Below are 17,285 nucleotides of genomic sequence, written 5' to 3' on the forward strand. Positions count from 1 at the left end.
GAATTGTTTATTATTTTTATAGTGTGTATACAATATGTAGAAACTTTTATTTGACAATGTCTCACACAACCGTTTTACGTTTCTAAATAAGTTAAATAATGGATGTACCTGAAATTTGTACTTGAGCAAGATTTTATATTTAACAATTAAATTTTCTTTAAAATATTTCTGAACATATAAAGTGGCCCAATATATTTTTAGTTTTTTGATAAAGTCATAAAATCATTTACTTACAACATTTCAATATCTAATATTAGTTTTTAAAAATATTGCAGATTTAAATTTGTTGTTACTATAAAAAATCTTTTATAGGTTATGAAGCAGACTATATAAACATAACCCATTTAATTGATTAACAGATTTGGACCTTAACTAATTTTTCCGGGAAAAGCCAACCACTTTTTACCTAGTGGAAAGTCCTTTGTCGGTGATAAAAAAATCCATCATCTTCTCTGTTGTTTAATACTCACTGAAAGAAGTTTATAAACTTCAATAGCTAATCAAAAACTCAGAATCTTCTCTGTCTATCAAACGGTTGTTCTATATATCTTCTTTTTTTTTTTGAACAACATATATCTTCTTCATCTGTCGATTTTACATTCAAAGTTAGTTAATTAATTATTTTTTTCTTATGTTAAAAATTGAGATGATATAATATTTAGGGATTTATTGGTGAAATTTTCATTTTGTATTGATCTGCTGTCAGATCCCAAGTCTCAATCCATGTATCAGCTGTATATTTCCTATATTTAGAGATGAATTCAAAAGTCAGACTCATGTGTTTTGACAGCAAAAATCGTTGCTTTGGTCTCGCAGGGAAATTTATTTTTATTCTGGTAACTGAACCAGCATTTGTATTTTTTTCCAAAAAATCTTGTTTTCAGATGTTACTTCCTTCCTCTATATAAACTACTTTTCATTAGTAGAAAACGTATATGATTGATGAAAGTTCGTGACAATTTTATTAGCCTGCTGTGGTTCTAAATTATAATTTTATTTCTTTAATTAATCATCTTAATGTCACTATGCATTGAATTGATTTCATTGTTGTTTTGATGGTTTGGATAGGTTGAACTTTCGTTGCTAGTGAACCGCCATTATTGCATTTTAAATTTTGCTATCTTGATCAAGTTCTCTAAGAAAATTATGATTTCTATTGGCAGGTGGCAAACATGCTTTACTAAAATCCAATATGAATAATTTATTAAAGATTGAAATATGTGTTTGTTAACCAAATCTGATTTATATGAGTTGATTCGTATATTAGAATGATATATTATTAAGAGTCTATTTTTAATGAGGGTCCATTTTTAAAAAAATCACACATAAATCAAGGTTGTAACTTCTCTTTTAATATAATAGATGTGAAAAACTTAGATCACTCAAATCTCAACATGTATTTGATTTGTTTCGCATCAGATTCTTCCTTGTTCACTGTCCATATCTTTGTTTTCGTTAAAAAGAATCTCCGATCTTATTCTATATTTTATTCTAAAATAAAATAGAAAATAAATTAATGAACAATTTTTTTTATATTACAGTAAAATTTAAAGATGTCTTATAAAAAAAGTGATTGTTGCATATCGATGTATAAATTTCTCTGTACTAGTAAAAGCTTAATATACGTTGGTCGGTACGGTATGTTTTCGGTTTAGAAAATTTTATAGAAAAAAATTGAATTTTGAAACTGTTATAAATACGGATCTAAGAATTCTAAAATTATTTATTCATATAGTAATAATAAATTCTAAATAGTTATTTGCCCTGATAAGTTTTGCTCTTTTGTTTTCTTCGGAGTTCATTAGTATATTTGTTCACAACATGATTTTCTAATAAATAAGATAATTTTTTATTTTTTGTTTATTATTCCAGTTTCTATTCTATTTTAGAGTGAAATATATAATACGAATGAAAGATGTGTTAACCTCTTGTTAGAATCTCCTCCATGGAGCTTGATTTAGATGAAAAAGAAGCTTTGGATCCTTAATTCCACTGGGAATATTGTAGCAATTTGCAGTGACAGTGACGACATCATTATACGATACTGCTAAATAACGTAAGAAATAAGGAATCAGGAACAAGCTAACAAAAGTCTAAATGTAGATTGGAAAAGGATTGGATAATATTTCCACACAAGTTATGTTACTGTTCACACATATAATTATCTTGCAAGATAGAGATAGATAGAGTGGGGTACATAGTTATTTTGATTATTGTTGATAGTCTCTTTCAGGCCAGGTCTACAGAAAACAATAAAATATTAGGAAGCATGATAATTGTTTATTTAAAAATAAATTTATTACATTAAAGGAATATTAAAAGGAAAAAAATATATTTATATATCAATTATATTATTTTTTATATTAGAAAGTATTTTCAAGTTTTTGGGGAATTATTTTTATGTAAATTTTTTTCAAAATAGACAAAGAAGAAGAAATCAAAATAATATTTTGACATTGGGTTTTCAAACTTTTGAAATTTTCTCTAATTAATATTAATATACTTTGTATTATATTTCAAAAATTCAACTTCAGAAGTCTCCAATAATGATATTATGAATGTTTGAAACATTTTTTTGGAACCGATTTTCATGTTTAAAACATTCTATATTAGAAAATATGATATAGGCTGTCATTTTATAAAATACAATTGTTTAGAATGCATCATTCCATAGAATTCTAAAAAATATTTACCAGCTACAATGAAAAATTGTTAAATGCAATTTCACATATTCTATTTTTGGAATGAAATAAAATAAATAGATCCTTTGTAAAAATTTACTATTTTTCCAAGAACTGAAACCATCGCGAATCAATGAAAAATACATACAATTCATTATTCCATTAATAATGTCAGTTTTATTCCACTTTATCCATAATTCTATTTTTTATGTTTCACAAGCATTTTTTCATATTATTCAGCATATTCCATTCAGGGGAAACCAGTTATAGCCATAATTTGTCTATGTAAATGCACTGCAGTTCTTATTAGGGAAATAGAATGAGAGGTTCCTCCGCTATACTAAAAGGAGAGTCGTTAATACCAGAAAAAGGATCATTTTTATAACACTAAAAAGTGATGTTTCATGATCATCTAATTCTCTATAAGAAAGAGGAATGGTAATCCAAACAACTTCAAATCTAATCGGTAACCATCAAAAGAACATTATCAACAAATAAAAAAATGGATTGTGATAAAAAAAAGAATGGATATGAATAGAATTATAGGAATGATGATAAATGATTATTCTTTATCAAATTAAATATAAAAATAAATATGTTTTATTTCTTTCTATAATAAAAGAAATGAAAAAGAGTGAAAAAGTATTTTTTTACAGATGATAAACACTTTTAAGAATGTTAAGAAATGCAGTGTGTTTCTTGATTCTCTTGGTCACCAATCAGACTTCATCATTTTCATGTACCCATTGGACGGCAGCTTTGCGTAGATTGGCTGAATACATGTGGAGTTAAGTCTGTAACTGGAATGTAGTTTTTGGAATAAAAACTTATGTGCATTCCAAAATTGTTCACCAGTTACAAAGGAAAAATGGAAAGGGTATTCTATTCCATTACACAACATTCCATATTATTCGGAGAAAAATTAACTTTCATTTGAAAAATCATTCCAAATCAAAAATATTGATGAACAAGTGGAATGCTGATTTCATTCGATTAAATTCCATAAATAATAATTTCCATCTTTCCATATATTTCTTTTATTTGTCACCGGTTAGACCATAAAATTATAGGTTAAGGGAAACTAGAAATTGCACATAAAATTGTGACATATCAATATATTTCATTTCAGCAGCGTTATATGTCATATTTGCAAAATCGTTTCGAAGTAAAACAACTAAATACACATGACTCGCGACATTCCATGTTACCATAAAAATAGTAGAACCACATGAGTTGTGAAACAAAGATAAAAGCTTGTTTCAAAATAATTGTAAGATTCTCATCTACATGATTTGAAAAGATCAGCCACACCAAAAAAAAAAAAACAGAGAAGAGTGGGTCTCATTCTAGTACATTTATATACATTGAAAGACAATACTCAGCCTATCAAATAAGAACGTCGTCGTCTTGGGTCAGTAACATTGATCCTCCAATGGAAGTCAGTGGAACCTCTACGTCTCGCTCTCCTCCTCTCCCAGTTGAGTTCTGTCCTCCTCTTCTTGGTCAGCCTACAAAACCTTTGCAAATCTTCGTCCATGGCGTCGTGCACTTTCCACCATCTAGCGTGAGCCGCGTCGCTAGCGTACACATGTTGCTCCACGTCAAAATTGCAGTCGTAGTCTCTATAGCAAAGCCATGGTTTCCATCCCAAGTAGTGGACTGCGTAGAGCTGAGGCGGCTCGGCAGCAAAGAGGCTGTTCTTGATGTTTCTTTCGTTGGTTGTGTTCGACCAGAAGTTCTTTAGAAAGTTTACTCGTCGAGGCAATCGGTGCCACCACACGAATATCTCGTTCAGATACCTGGAAATACATATGTACATTAGCATCCCCTATAAATTATTTTAGGAGCACTCAAAGAAACTAACCTTCACTTCATGTGTGATTTACATGAGTGCAATTTCCTAGGTGGCAGCCTCACAATCACTTTCACACACTTTTTAAAAAACCCCTTTGTTAACTAGAATTATTACAACATATGTCATTGGTCACTACAATATTAATGTGACCAATATTGATGAATTATCACACGATTCATGTTTGCTCATTTTTAGTTTCTATATTCAATTCCACCACGTATAGAAAGTGTATCATTCGGTTTACTCATCAATTTAATAACTGAGATTTGGTAGCTGTCTATTATATTGTACATATGAAATATATTTTTGGGGTCTATATTGTTCACATACAACTTATGTCATTGTGACAAATACATTTTCTAACGTTACATTATATTTATATGTGTTTTCGGATGATCATATCCATGAAAACACAGATTTTATATGTTTGTAACTTCAGACATTACGTAATATTTACATATTTTTATATTACATATCTATAATTATAATATACAACTAAATATATTAATACACGGACGCTCACTTCAGTTTATATAAAAAATTATTTAAAAAAAAAAACAGTCCCAGTTGGATTTTCCGATGTATAATATTGAAAAGATGATCCAGGTTTTATCTTTGTCAATACACCTGATGTTAATTTATTTGATAAGAATCAAGTTCATATTATAATGTGCAATGTTGACTATTTGATTTGTAATACATAGTTTTTGCTATGCATACATCAGATTATATGATGTTACATATATCGTGAGATATTGAATTTTGATGAAAAACTATTTTGATTCAATTATTACACATGTAGACTAAGTTTAATTTATGTGCCAAACCCGATAAATAGGGCACTGATTTGCTAGATGTATTTACTGAAACTGATAAACGAATATTACCTCTCGCAAACCGTGAATTATATTAATTGATATGCTTTATGTGTTTTCCTAAAACAACCAGGATTAAGAGAGGGATTTACTTGCTGAACAACCCACATGATTTATATGATAATCATCCAATGTATCCAAGCGTATTTTATGGTATTAGCTATCAAACACGATTTACTTGTCGAACAACCCACATGATTTATATGATAATCATCCATTGATTATGTATCCAAGCGTATTTTATGGTATTAGGCATTGATTGTAGACGTTGAATCATAAATAAAAATTGAAATGTAATTAAAAGTGAGATTTCTTTTATTTAATGTTCAACAATACAAAAATGTATTTTTATTTCAAGTTTCATATTGTTTGTCTTTCTTTTGTTTCATATGGTTTGTCTTTTTTTTATAAACAAACAAACCATTATAATATAGACGCACACTCTAGGTAGCTTAATTTTTTGTTTAATTAAATAAAAGAAAACCATATCACAAGTAATACAATAACATATAGTATCTGGTATATGGTTTGAAAACACATATTTAGGTGACGACGATTCATTTAATGTAAAACCTTGAATTAAAAGTTATAGTACATTGACTGATTTTATAGATCTTTGAAAAGAAAGTTTATATTAAATATAATGGAATCCCTTAATTTAAGCTCCAAAACTTTTAATCAAGAAATCAACATAAATAATAGACAAATAGTTATTTTTTATATATCATTTGATCTATGCAAGTCTTTGGTCAATATCATATTTAATATTGTTTCCTAAATTTTCTGATCTTTGCATAAAATATTTTTCAAAATTTTAAATTGGAATCGAATAGTTAGGGATCTTTATAAGCACTGATTTTTGGCGATGCAATATTCCTTCAACCAAATTTTCCGCGCTGAAACCCTATATATAATACTAAACTCATTGCTACGTTATTACAACCAACGAATTTCAAAACTGTGATAACTAGCAAAGAAAATGAGTTTTCCAAATTTTATCTCCGACTTGAAACCGTGCAAGTCTATATTGAAGTAGATAAAAGTGGAAGTCAAAAGATTTTGGAAGCAGTACTCCTGTTTTTGGTGGAGCGAGACCATTGAAATGGTCTGTATAGATGCAAAAGTAAGTTGTTGTTAGCCTGTAAATTGTATAAAGCTAAACCCTTAGAGCATAAGTTATATGAAGCTTTTGTTATTTTTTTCAGGGAGATAAATCCATATATCTGTCAAAGAATTTGGTTTCGCAGTTTGATTATTTTCTGAAACAAGGACGCTCCACGCTTTTGGATGGTAATGGGCAATAAAATCAAGCATAAATACTCTGAAACAAGGATGCTCCAAGATTTTGCTTTTTTAATGATTCAACAGGTTGTTATAGTTGAATGTTTATATCTTACATTTATTTTACAAGGAATGTTTATAAAATATGTCACATAGTTTTGACCAAAAATATTATAACATAGTCTCAAATTCTGGATAATATTAAATACATTTACGTCTTTTATGAGCGAGATTTCTTCACTTGAGAAACATGGTATACGTACAATTCGTACCAATAGATATGGATGATGTACAGTTTAATTAAGCATAGTTATTCACACATTAACAAGTGGCGTAAATTCATGCAGGGATCAGAGTTGGTGGACGAGAAAAAGTGACTGAGGGAGAGAGTATGGCTATGTACCTATTGTAGAGATCATTTGATATTTATAGGGGTAATATAAATAAGCTAAATTGTGTTTAACAAAATGATAACATTAAATAGGATGCTTATATGTCAAGCTGAGAGTGCTCCTCGGTTATATTTTTAATTGGACATACATTACTAGGAATATTAAAATTTTTTATTAAATAGACCACTAAATATTTTACTATATATATCATCAAATTTGAATATGGTAATAAATAAAAATTAAACTACACGTGTATTAAAAATACTTGATTTTTGGTCATTTAATGTATTAAAAATGAAAAATGTGATTATTTTTATGGAAAGAAAGATTGCAAAAGGAAGATGAAAGAGGAGGAATTTCTGAAAATTTTGCATATTTGTATATATAATGTTACATAATAGTTTGAAAAATAGTTACATAACCTATTCCTCTTTTTTCGCCAACATAGAATGATTCCGATCCTTTCTATTGAAGCTCTGAAAGATAAGATTATGTTTTTAGTTCAGGCAATATTTGTTATGGGCTTAACATAGATTTTAAGAATTTATAAATTAGGCTGAATAAAATTAAATATAAAATTATATTAGATTCTATAAACGTAAAATCAGTTATGATGAAGTAAACTAAAACCAAACTCAATTTTTAAACAACGACCACCATCAAACCACTAAAATAAAAAACAACAAAAACCATTAATTTAATATTTCGTTTAATGCTTTATTAAATTTGAAACATATACTTATCCGTAGAGAAAAAAATAAAATTCCAAAAATATAATTATTTTTAAATTACAAATACATCATTATTTTAAGTATTTCACTCTGCACAAGGTGCGGGTTATCACCTAGTTATTGTTATTATGGTTTAACGTATTGTTAGTAGTTTTATATAGCTTGTATGGTCTACAAGCGATTTACACTTAACCATAACATTAAATCAATGAAAAACTGGCTCTTAGATTTTGGAAGCCAAAAACAATTTAGTAAGAATTTTAATAAAATGATATATATAATTTAGAGGTACTCTTAAAAATTTTGGGGTTCAGTTTCCAGGTTTCACTTTGTTAATGCACTATATTAATTTACTATATACTAAATGGTTATAACATAAAACTACTCTGGTCTTGTTGAAATGCAAAGTGCTTACCCTTGATCTCCACCGTTGTATGAAACGATGTCGTTTCGTTGACTCATGATCGTACTAAACGTACAATTAGATGGCTCAATGACCATTACGCCGGAATTAAATATCCAGGCATCATTTCCGGTGGCCGACATCTGAGGGAAGTGAAAGAGAAGATCAAGGTTAAGTAGGACGATGATGTCAGCATCAATGAAGACAACTTTGTCGTAATCCGTCAATTGCCACAATCGAAACTTGCTGTAGTTATACTCATTGTAAGAATCTTTTTCAGCAAGTGGGTTTCTGATTCGTAGGATACGACGGAGCTTCCATCCTGCGGCTGCGAGAGCTCGGAGTTTGGTAATGGAGATGGAGTCATCGTGGAGAAGGATAAGGTCGCGTTTTGTGTTTGTCTTAAGGAGGCTTTGAGCCAAAGTTATGGCGCCACAGACATAAGATTCTGAAGAGTGGAGGACGGTTGCGTAGGCCTCACGTTTTGGTCGTCTTGTCTCTGCTTTTATCTTTGTTAGGTCATACACTTCGTCTATACCTGTTTTTTTGTATTGTAATACAAGAAAATTATATTATACTGCTTCATTTATACAATTAAATTGATGAATTAAACAGGTTATATTAATCTAATTGATACAGTAGCAAATTAATAAGCATAACTATTTTATGAATAGATGTATTAGTAAAATTTTGATTATATTTTGTAAAAGTTTAAACTCTCTTTTTTCTTGTAAAGTTTACTCTTATAAGATGTTACTATATTTTGACTAAACTGCACACATGACATAAACATATTAATCATGCCGTTTTGGAATCTCTTTTAGAAATGCAAGGTAGCTTGAAAATCAATCAATATATGGTGGTTAGCAAAAAGACAGCCTAAAACACAACCACTTAGGCAACGTATCCAAACATGTCGATTTGTTTTATTTTCCACGATATAGTTGGTACCTTTCACATCAATTTCACGTAATCAAGATCTTTAAGTTGCAATGTCTCATTTGAGACCTTTCTATCTCAAGTTCAGTTTGAATATATCTCCTAATTCGCAAGTTCAACTTTTAATCAAATACAAAACAAAAGCTAAAATAATTTGCTAATATTACTCAAAAAAATTGGTTTTTATCCTAAGTGAATTCTGTTATGGGAATTAGCTTTTTTTGTGTGGTTTGTGTAGTTTAGTTCTTTTACTAAATTTAGAACTATTAAGAAATAGGAAGAAATGTTTTACCAAAAAAAAGGAAGAAATGTGATTGTTATGAAAGTAATTTTACCTTGTGGTGCCCACAAAGGTAGAGCAAGATTGCAAGATCCGATGGGCAAACTAACCTTCTGCTGTAACCTAACCACCTCAGGCCGATACAACCACCAATCTCCCTCCCTCTTCTCCAAATCATCACACCGGAAAATCTCAATCATCGGTTGACATTTGCTCCAAAATAAAACTTTGCTCTTCCATGTCCAATCCGTTTTCCCTTTCCTGGCCGCCAAGTTAGCCGCGACTAGGTTCACTTGCAACCTCAACACCTCTCTTCTCCATCCTTCTTCAGGGCACTTACAAGGAAGCTTCACTACTATCAAATCCAACTTCTCTAATCTTTCGAAATCAGGCATTGGTATCTCAGGACATGTGGGAACCTCGTGATCTTCCTCTTCGTCTATCCATTCAGGGAACAAGTCATGCCATGTGAAAAGCTTAGACACACGCTCAAAATGTATGTGATTAGTTTCTCCATAACGTTTCCATTGGGTAAGATCGGTTTCTTCCATGTTTACCATCCCTATCTTTGTTTTCCCTAACCCTCTTCTTAGAGTCTCCTCCATGAAGCTTGGTGCCTCAAGCTTAGTTTGGTTACTAGCTATTTGTGGACCTATCTTGTTTATTTGGTTCTCTGCAATGAGTTCTTGCATCTTCACTCCTCTCGTTACCTATAACTCCAAATATTTGATCAAATAGCAATAGTAAATAAACCTATTAGATCGAGTTAGGTATAGAGTTTACCCGTTCATCAAAATAAAACAAACACACCTCACTTTACCTTGGGAGTGCAATGACGAAAGGAGCATCCAACAAAGGAAGCTGCGCTGCGGAAGTAGACTGACGAAGAAGGGTGAAGAGAAAATGCAGTGTAGAGAAGAAAAGAGAGAGCAAACAAGACTAAGTTGAAGCGTATCAATGCGGATTTGGATGGAGCTATCTTCATTACCATCATCATCGTCCTCCCGTTTCTCAGGGGCAAACACTTTTCTTTCATCTTTGGGATATTTGTGTATATAAGATGGTGATTTTCTATTATATACGGTCCGTGTAACGTAGTTACTAGTTAGGGAAGTAGTGCTAAAAAGAAGTAGTTAGGGAAGATAAAAATAATAGAAATAAACATGATTAGTAAACTACATATAGGACCAGAGGTTGAGTTTTTAAAGCAAGATAATAATATACCAAAAAAAACATCTAGAAGAGTTTCATTGGACGTGTCAAAGGATTTTCTTTAGGACTAGACTTGGGTTCACCCCTTATGGTGAACCTTTAAATTCACCACCTTCCTAATAACCAATCAAAGTGCCAACTAGATTAATGATTAAATAATTTAAAAAATAAATAATGTCATATTTAATAATGCTAATCTTACTATTTAATCCCTAAACTCAAACTCTATACCCTAAATCCAAATTCTAAACCCTAAATTTTAAATTATAAATCCAAATTATATACCTTAAATCCAAATCTTAAACCCTAAACCCAAACTATAAATCATAAACCAAAAAATCTAAACTCTAAACCCAAAACTATACCCTAAACTCAAACCCTAGACCCTAAACCCTAAACCCTAAACCCAAAACCTAGACTCTAAACTCAAACTGTAAACCCTAAACCCAAACCGTAACCCTAAACCCAAACCCTAGACCGTAACCCAAACCATGAATTCTAAATCAAAACTTTAATTTTTAACCTTAAATTTCAAAAGAACAACATCAATATTAATCCAAATATTTAGGGTATAGGGTTTGGGTTTTGTATTTACGTTTTGGGTTTAGAGTCTAGGATTTGGGTTTAGGGTATAGATTTGGGTTTAGAGTTCAGGTTTTTGGGTTTATGATTTATGGTTTGGGTTTAGGGTTTAAGATTTAGGTTTAGGGTATAGAGTTTGGGTTTATAATTTAGAATTTAGGATTTAGAATTTGGATTTAGGGTATAGAGCTTGAATTTATAGATTAGATAGTGGCATTAGCATTATTAAAATTGACACTGTTTATTTTTTAATTATTTTGGTTTTTGAAAAAACTATTTAATATTTTTTAATCATTAATTTAGTTGGTACTTTGATAGGTTATTATGAAGGTGGTGAATTTAAAAGTTCACCATAGAGGGTGAACCCAAGTGCTGTCCTTTTCTTTACTCAAAAACAAGCCTGATAGGTTTATAGTAATATAAACAGAGATATCGTCCAAATTTTAGCAAACAAAAAAAAAACAAAGATGTCGCCAACGATTATGGGTGGTTGGGCTACAAATAATGAAATGGCTGTGCAAAAATGTACGCCTTACGTTACGTATTTGTTCTCAGTTGCACATATGGGACCAAGTATATTTATAATCAAAACAACCGTCTTCTATATTGTCTCATGTGCAATGGGCAATGGGTTATTAGTCATGACTTGTGAGTCAAGCCACAAGCTTAGATAAAAACTATGTATAGTTAGTAAACATCCAACGCTCGTCCCATCTTTTGTTTTTTTCTCCACTTTGTCTATTCATTCATAAAATTCTTGTAAATAAAGAGGGAAATGTTGAAGTTCTGTTACGATACTGCGTTCGAGAGCGGGTAAACCGTCTGATAGAGACAATCCAACAATCTTTTTTATAAGATCTAAATTTCCACAACTTGATGTGTACAGCGACAAAATTAAAAAAAAAAAAACAGTTTCAATTATCTTTGTCGGTAAACTTTCTAAAAAAAACTCTCCACCAACTACAACTTTTGAGAATTATTAGTACAAAAGATCACAATAATTCGAGGTAAAGGACAGTTTCAAGAGATGCTTAATGTAACAATACACTAATTAAACGTAACCGTTCCCAGACATTGGTATAGGCCTACCTTACTATGTGTAATATTTTGAAATATAATCAAGAAACTATCTATAGGAAATTATCTTCATATGCCATCAAGATTGATAAAACAAACTAATTTAAGTTACTGATCATTTGATAAAAAAAAAGAAATGTAAAATGGACGACGTCAACATACAGAATCGACGTGGTCTAAAGGCCTAAAGCTTAGAGTTAAATATACTTGAATCCAAAAGCAAGTGCCAAGTATGCAAGGACATTACATATCTCATTATATTCGTAAATATGTTAGTGTAAGAAATGATGTAATATCATCATTTTAAGCTTAGATGTCAATGCGATTTAGCGATCAAAAAAGAAAGAAAGAGAAGAAAGAGAACTGAGATGGTAAGAGTGAGACATAGGTAGCTTTTTATCGTATGTCAACCAAATTAATCAAGAATTAGACTAAACGATCATATAAGTTAGGTGTTCCAACCTAATACGGATTAGATTTGGGTGGTTTAAGCTGGTGAAAAATGGATTGCAGCTTCATAGCCTTAAACCAACATACCATATTGATAGAGAATAGAACTTGCTTGAAAAGAAAAGGAGGGTGAAGAGGAAGACTGCAACAAGAGACTTGTGTTTAGTTCGCAATCAGATTGTGAGTGGAGTGAGAATGGTGTGGAATAGGAGATGATGCATCGGAGTATTTAACTAAGAGTATATATGGTGTAAGTTTATGTGAAGGGAGATTGTAGATTTATATTAAGTCATGCAAGAATAACGTTTTTTGGCTTTTGTTATTTTTGAAACTATATCATAGCTCTTTTGTGCTAAGATTGTTGGTTAGAGGGTTCAAATCGAACCATGACACCTTTCTCCAAATTTATCACTTAACATCATTTTACATGTAAATTTCTAGAATGAGATACAACAGTAACTGTAGATTGAGAAAATATTTTGAGTTTTCAATGATTCTTATCTAGTATATTAATGAATTGAGAAGGACTAGCTAGTGACAATCCTATTACTATATATGTATCATAACTCAAGGGGGCCCTGTAAGTAAAGAAAAGTTTGTCATCTTGTTCACCTCACCCATATTATATTCATAAAATCAAATCATCCAATCTGGTAAGCAAATAGATTTGATGATTAGAAGTTATAATGCAAATCGGTGGTCCTCACAAGCGCGACTTTTCGGTGGAGACATTTGATGGCCTGATTATTCATTCACACAGTACAGTATGAAACAAATCATAACATCATATATATCTTTACACCATCAATAATATTTATTCAACTATAATTTATAATGAAAGTCCTAGACAACACCAGTCATAAGTATCGACATCACCAGAAACCACGATCTCACTCCACTCGACCCTTCCATGGATCTCTACTCCAACCCTATCCAAAGCGATCATCGCACACCAAATCTTCTCTTCGCTATCTTTCCACAGCAACGCAAGTTTCCCATTGCATTCCACCATATGCCTCCCCGCATCACAACACAAACCTTTAACCTTTCTCCATATCTTCTCTTCCGAATCGTACCACATTAACCCAAGCTCAGAGTAAAAAACGTAGATCAAACTGTTTATCACACACGCTTTACGTATCTTCCATGTATATTCCTCCGGTAGCTCAAGATTCTCACAGGTACCATCTTTTGTGTCGTAGATTGTGTGATAATCTCTATAAAAGCTCATACCATAAACCTTTCCATCTAGGGCCACTGTTTCACGAAAGTCATTCCACGTGTATCCTCTCCCGTATGTGATTTTCCGATGGGGACCTAATGGCCCAAATTCCCAAGTTTGAGTATTTGGGTCAAAAACCTCAACCTGGTTGATCTCGTCTTCCCAGCACCCTCCAATTACGTATATTTTCCCATCCACCACTGCCACGCCTGCTCCCTTTCGGGCCACCTTCATGCTAGGACCCTTACTCAACTTGCCAGACCTGGAATCAAAGATAACTAAGCCGAATGAACCCTCATCATCGTAATCCGATCCACCAACGAAATAGATCTTAGAACCTAAGCATACAGTGGGACAAGTGGCCATATTTTGAGTTGTTGAAATATCAACCGACTTCCAAGAATTTGTTTTCTTCTCTTTTGAGTTGAAAGTGACCCAATGAAACGTCCAGACAGGATTAGTGAAGTGAGTATAGAATACACACAAGAGGGGATCATCTTTCATGGCCGCCAGTAAGGACCGCATCTGCGCAAGCTCACCAGAAAGCACAAGAGACTGGAAGTTTTTGCAAACACAAGCGAGAGTCGGGTTGTGGCTTGTCGGGACACGAGCTAAGCAGTTCAAAACAAGATCGTTTGGTAGTGACAACAACAAAGAATCACAACCCAGGGTCGGGTCGTAGCTAGTCGGAACGCGAGCTAAGCACTTCAAAACAACATCGTTTGGTAGCGACGACGAAGAAACACAAGCCAGGGTCGGGTCGTAGCTTGCCGGTACGCGAGCTAAGCAGTTCAAAATAACATTGTTTGGTAGCGACGACGAAGAATATTGGTTTCTATAAATTATATTTATAGCTCGTCTGATGATATCATTGAAGAGTCTTTTAAGTAACGACCACATCATTGACAACGAAGCACGATGATTTTCTTCTTGCGGTTCACTTTGGCTTTTGAGTCACCTGCGGTAGACATCACCTATGCAGTAAGCTTAAAGCTGGCTCTGATACCAACTGATAGAGAGGCGGAAGCTTAAAGCTTGAGAATTAGTGATCAAGATCGAGCTTGACGAATGGGATAAACTCTTGGCGAAGTTGATACTCTCAACTCGTCAAAAGGGTTTTCGAATTGTTAATACTCTTAACAAGTTCGAAGATTGGCTAGAGTACTCCTCTAAGTGCTGTAAAGCTCTGTAAATAATTGTTATTAAAAATCAAGATGCTCTTTCTACATTCTCGTGATCTTCTTTTTTAGGAGAAAGAAGATCCCAAGCCCTAAGCATAATGGAAAAACAAAGACTAAAGCCTGAAATTAAAAGAAAATTAAAGCCTAATGTAAAAAGGAAAAACTAAACACCGACATTGTGTAGAAGCTTCTCGAGTCTATGCTGCATCAACTACGGTTAGGAGGAGAGACTAAAGAAAAATAGTAAAGGGAACCCTAATTAAGACAATTATGTTATTATAGCTATGATCTGAACTACAAATTTAGAGGTAAAATAGAAAATAAGATGAGTTGACCAGATATTATGAGATGTCCGAATCTGGTCAAGGCAGCTGGGGAGCGATGGTAAATTTGAACGCAGCGCTGAACTCTTAGGGTTTTGGAGACGATGGCTTTAGCATACTAGCAAGGATGAACGAACCTTTATTAGGCTAGATTATTGCTTTGTCCCATGTAGAATACAAGCCTACGATCAAAAAACAAAAAAAAAAGCGAAAATAAAACAAGAGTAATCCCTTATGTATTGTTTGAAAAATATTACAACATTTGAATTAAAATGATTTTTAGAATCCTTATAAACATAGGCTAGTGCATCTTAAAATATTTATATTTTTCATTAAATTAATTATAGATTTGATAACAATCTATGTATCTTCTATTTTTTTGATCTTATGTATTAAAATAAATTAAACATATAATAAAATTTAGTTTTTTTTCTATACATTGCATTTTGAATTTTTAAAATGATAATAAATTAATAAAAATGTTAAATGTACCATATTAAAAAATTTGTGATCATGATTCTAAACTTTTTATCACAAAATACAAATAATCATAAAAACATATAAATGATCATAAAACTATACATGCATAAGAAGTCTCATTTAATAATACTTAGATACGAATCTGCGCAGTGCGTGGATATTGTTCTTTCTATTTTTATACTATGATATTTTTATGTAATTGACATTAAACATGTGATTTATTATCCGGAATTCGGATATGATCTTAAATTCGCTCCGGATTCGCTCCAAAATAGAATAATTGGGATGCCTGGATCTGAATCCATATAGTAAAATCTCGGATCCGTCAAAATCGAATTTGAATCCGGATATCTTAATTTTATCCGGATATCTGGATTCAGATCCTTGCTTTTAAAATATTTAATTTTTAAATTTTATTAATATTTATATTTGATATATTAATATTTATACATAAAATCAGTGTTATAGTATTTTTTTAATAATACCTTTTTTGTCATCTAATAATATCATATGCAAAAATGTATTCATTGTTTTTTTTAAATGTTTAATTGATGTAATATTTTTAGATTTTTTGTATTTTAAAAATATTTTAAAAATAAAATTATATTTACGGATCTGAATCCTGATCCTCACGGATATCAATAATATTTAACAGATATTTAAACTCGGATATCCAGAAGACACTGATCTGAATTAAAATATTAAAATCATGGATCCGACGGATATGGATCCAAATCCGGGTACCCTTACTTTCCTGGATATCCAGATCCGTTTCCTAATTGACATTTATTTAATATATTTTCTTTAGATATATTGATATGTTCGTGGAAGCTTGGTTTCAAATCAGTATTTCCCCTTTTAGGTAAATCCTATTTAAGGGGTTTATACAACCCGTTCAGGTAATCTAAATATTGGCATCAGATTCGATTCATGTATTTTTCGATAAATTCAAAGTTTGTATTATTATTTAAAATACATACATCATTGACAAATTTTGGATTTTTATTTAAAATACATACAGCATTGACAAATTTTGGATTTTTATTCATCCAAATTTATATCTCTATAATATTATTTGAGAAGTCAGTTTTCTATATGACGCGTTCACATTAACTCTCACGATGGTTGATTACGTATATACCCCTAATTAATTAAAATATTATATATGACTAGCATTAATAATGTATTTCCTTTTTCATAATAATTAACTTTTTAATTTAATTTTCATTTTTTAAAACACACATAAATAAAAAAGGAAATATTTATAAGATATTAAAATATAATATTGTAATAAAAACGAACTTTAATTCTTTTTATATTT

The 17,285-nt window shown here is 31.3% G+C and overlaps 2 protein-coding genes across 3 annotated transcripts; both read right to left on the reverse strand.

The window, feature by feature from the left end:
• Nucleotides 1–3,924: 3,924 nt before the first annotated feature.
• LOC108830140 (UDP-glucuronate:xylan alpha-glucuronosyltransferase 2) lies at nt 3,925–10,686 on the reverse strand. Of its 2 annotated transcripts, none has more exons than XM_018603741.2 (4): nt 10,258–10,677; nt 9,493–10,147; nt 8,231–8,756; nt 3,925–4,480 (listed from the first exon to the last, which is right to left on the reverse strand). In XM_018603741.2, exons 1-4 carry the CDS (start codon nt 10,471–10,473, stop codon nt 4,060–4,062), a joined length of 1,818 nt encoding a protein of 605 aa, XP_018459243.1. In that variant the 5' UTR covers nt 10,474–10,677; the 3' UTR covers nt 3,925–4,059. The 2 variants fall into 2 exon arrangements, with proteins under 2 accessions (XP_018459243.1, XP_056847744.1); XM_056991764.1 differs by lacking the exon at nt 3,925–4,480 and adding an exon at nt 4,494–7,560 and having other exon boundaries at nt 10,258–10,686.
• A 2,867-nt stretch (nt 10,687–13,553) lies between these two features.
• Nucleotides 13,554–15,453, reverse strand: LOC108830146 (F-box/kelch-repeat protein At2g22030-like). The gene is made up of 2 exons (XM_056992084.1): nt 14,329–15,453; nt 13,554–14,242 (listed from the first exon to the last, which is right to left on the reverse strand). Exons 1-2 carry the CDS (start codon nt 14,475–14,477, stop codon nt 13,588–13,590), a joined length of 804 nt encoding a protein of 267 aa, XP_056848064.1. The 5' UTR covers nt 14,478–15,453; the 3' UTR covers nt 13,554–13,587.
• Nucleotides 15,454–17,285: the final 1,832 nt, after the last annotated feature.

The sequence above is a fragment of the Raphanus sativus genome, chromosome 8 (genome assembly GCF_000801105.2).
Source record: "Raphanus sativus cultivar WK10039 chromosome 8, ASM80110v3, whole genome shotgun sequence".
Taxonomy (NCBI): domain Eukaryota; kingdom Viridiplantae; phylum Streptophyta; class Magnoliopsida; order Brassicales; family Brassicaceae; genus Raphanus; species Raphanus sativus.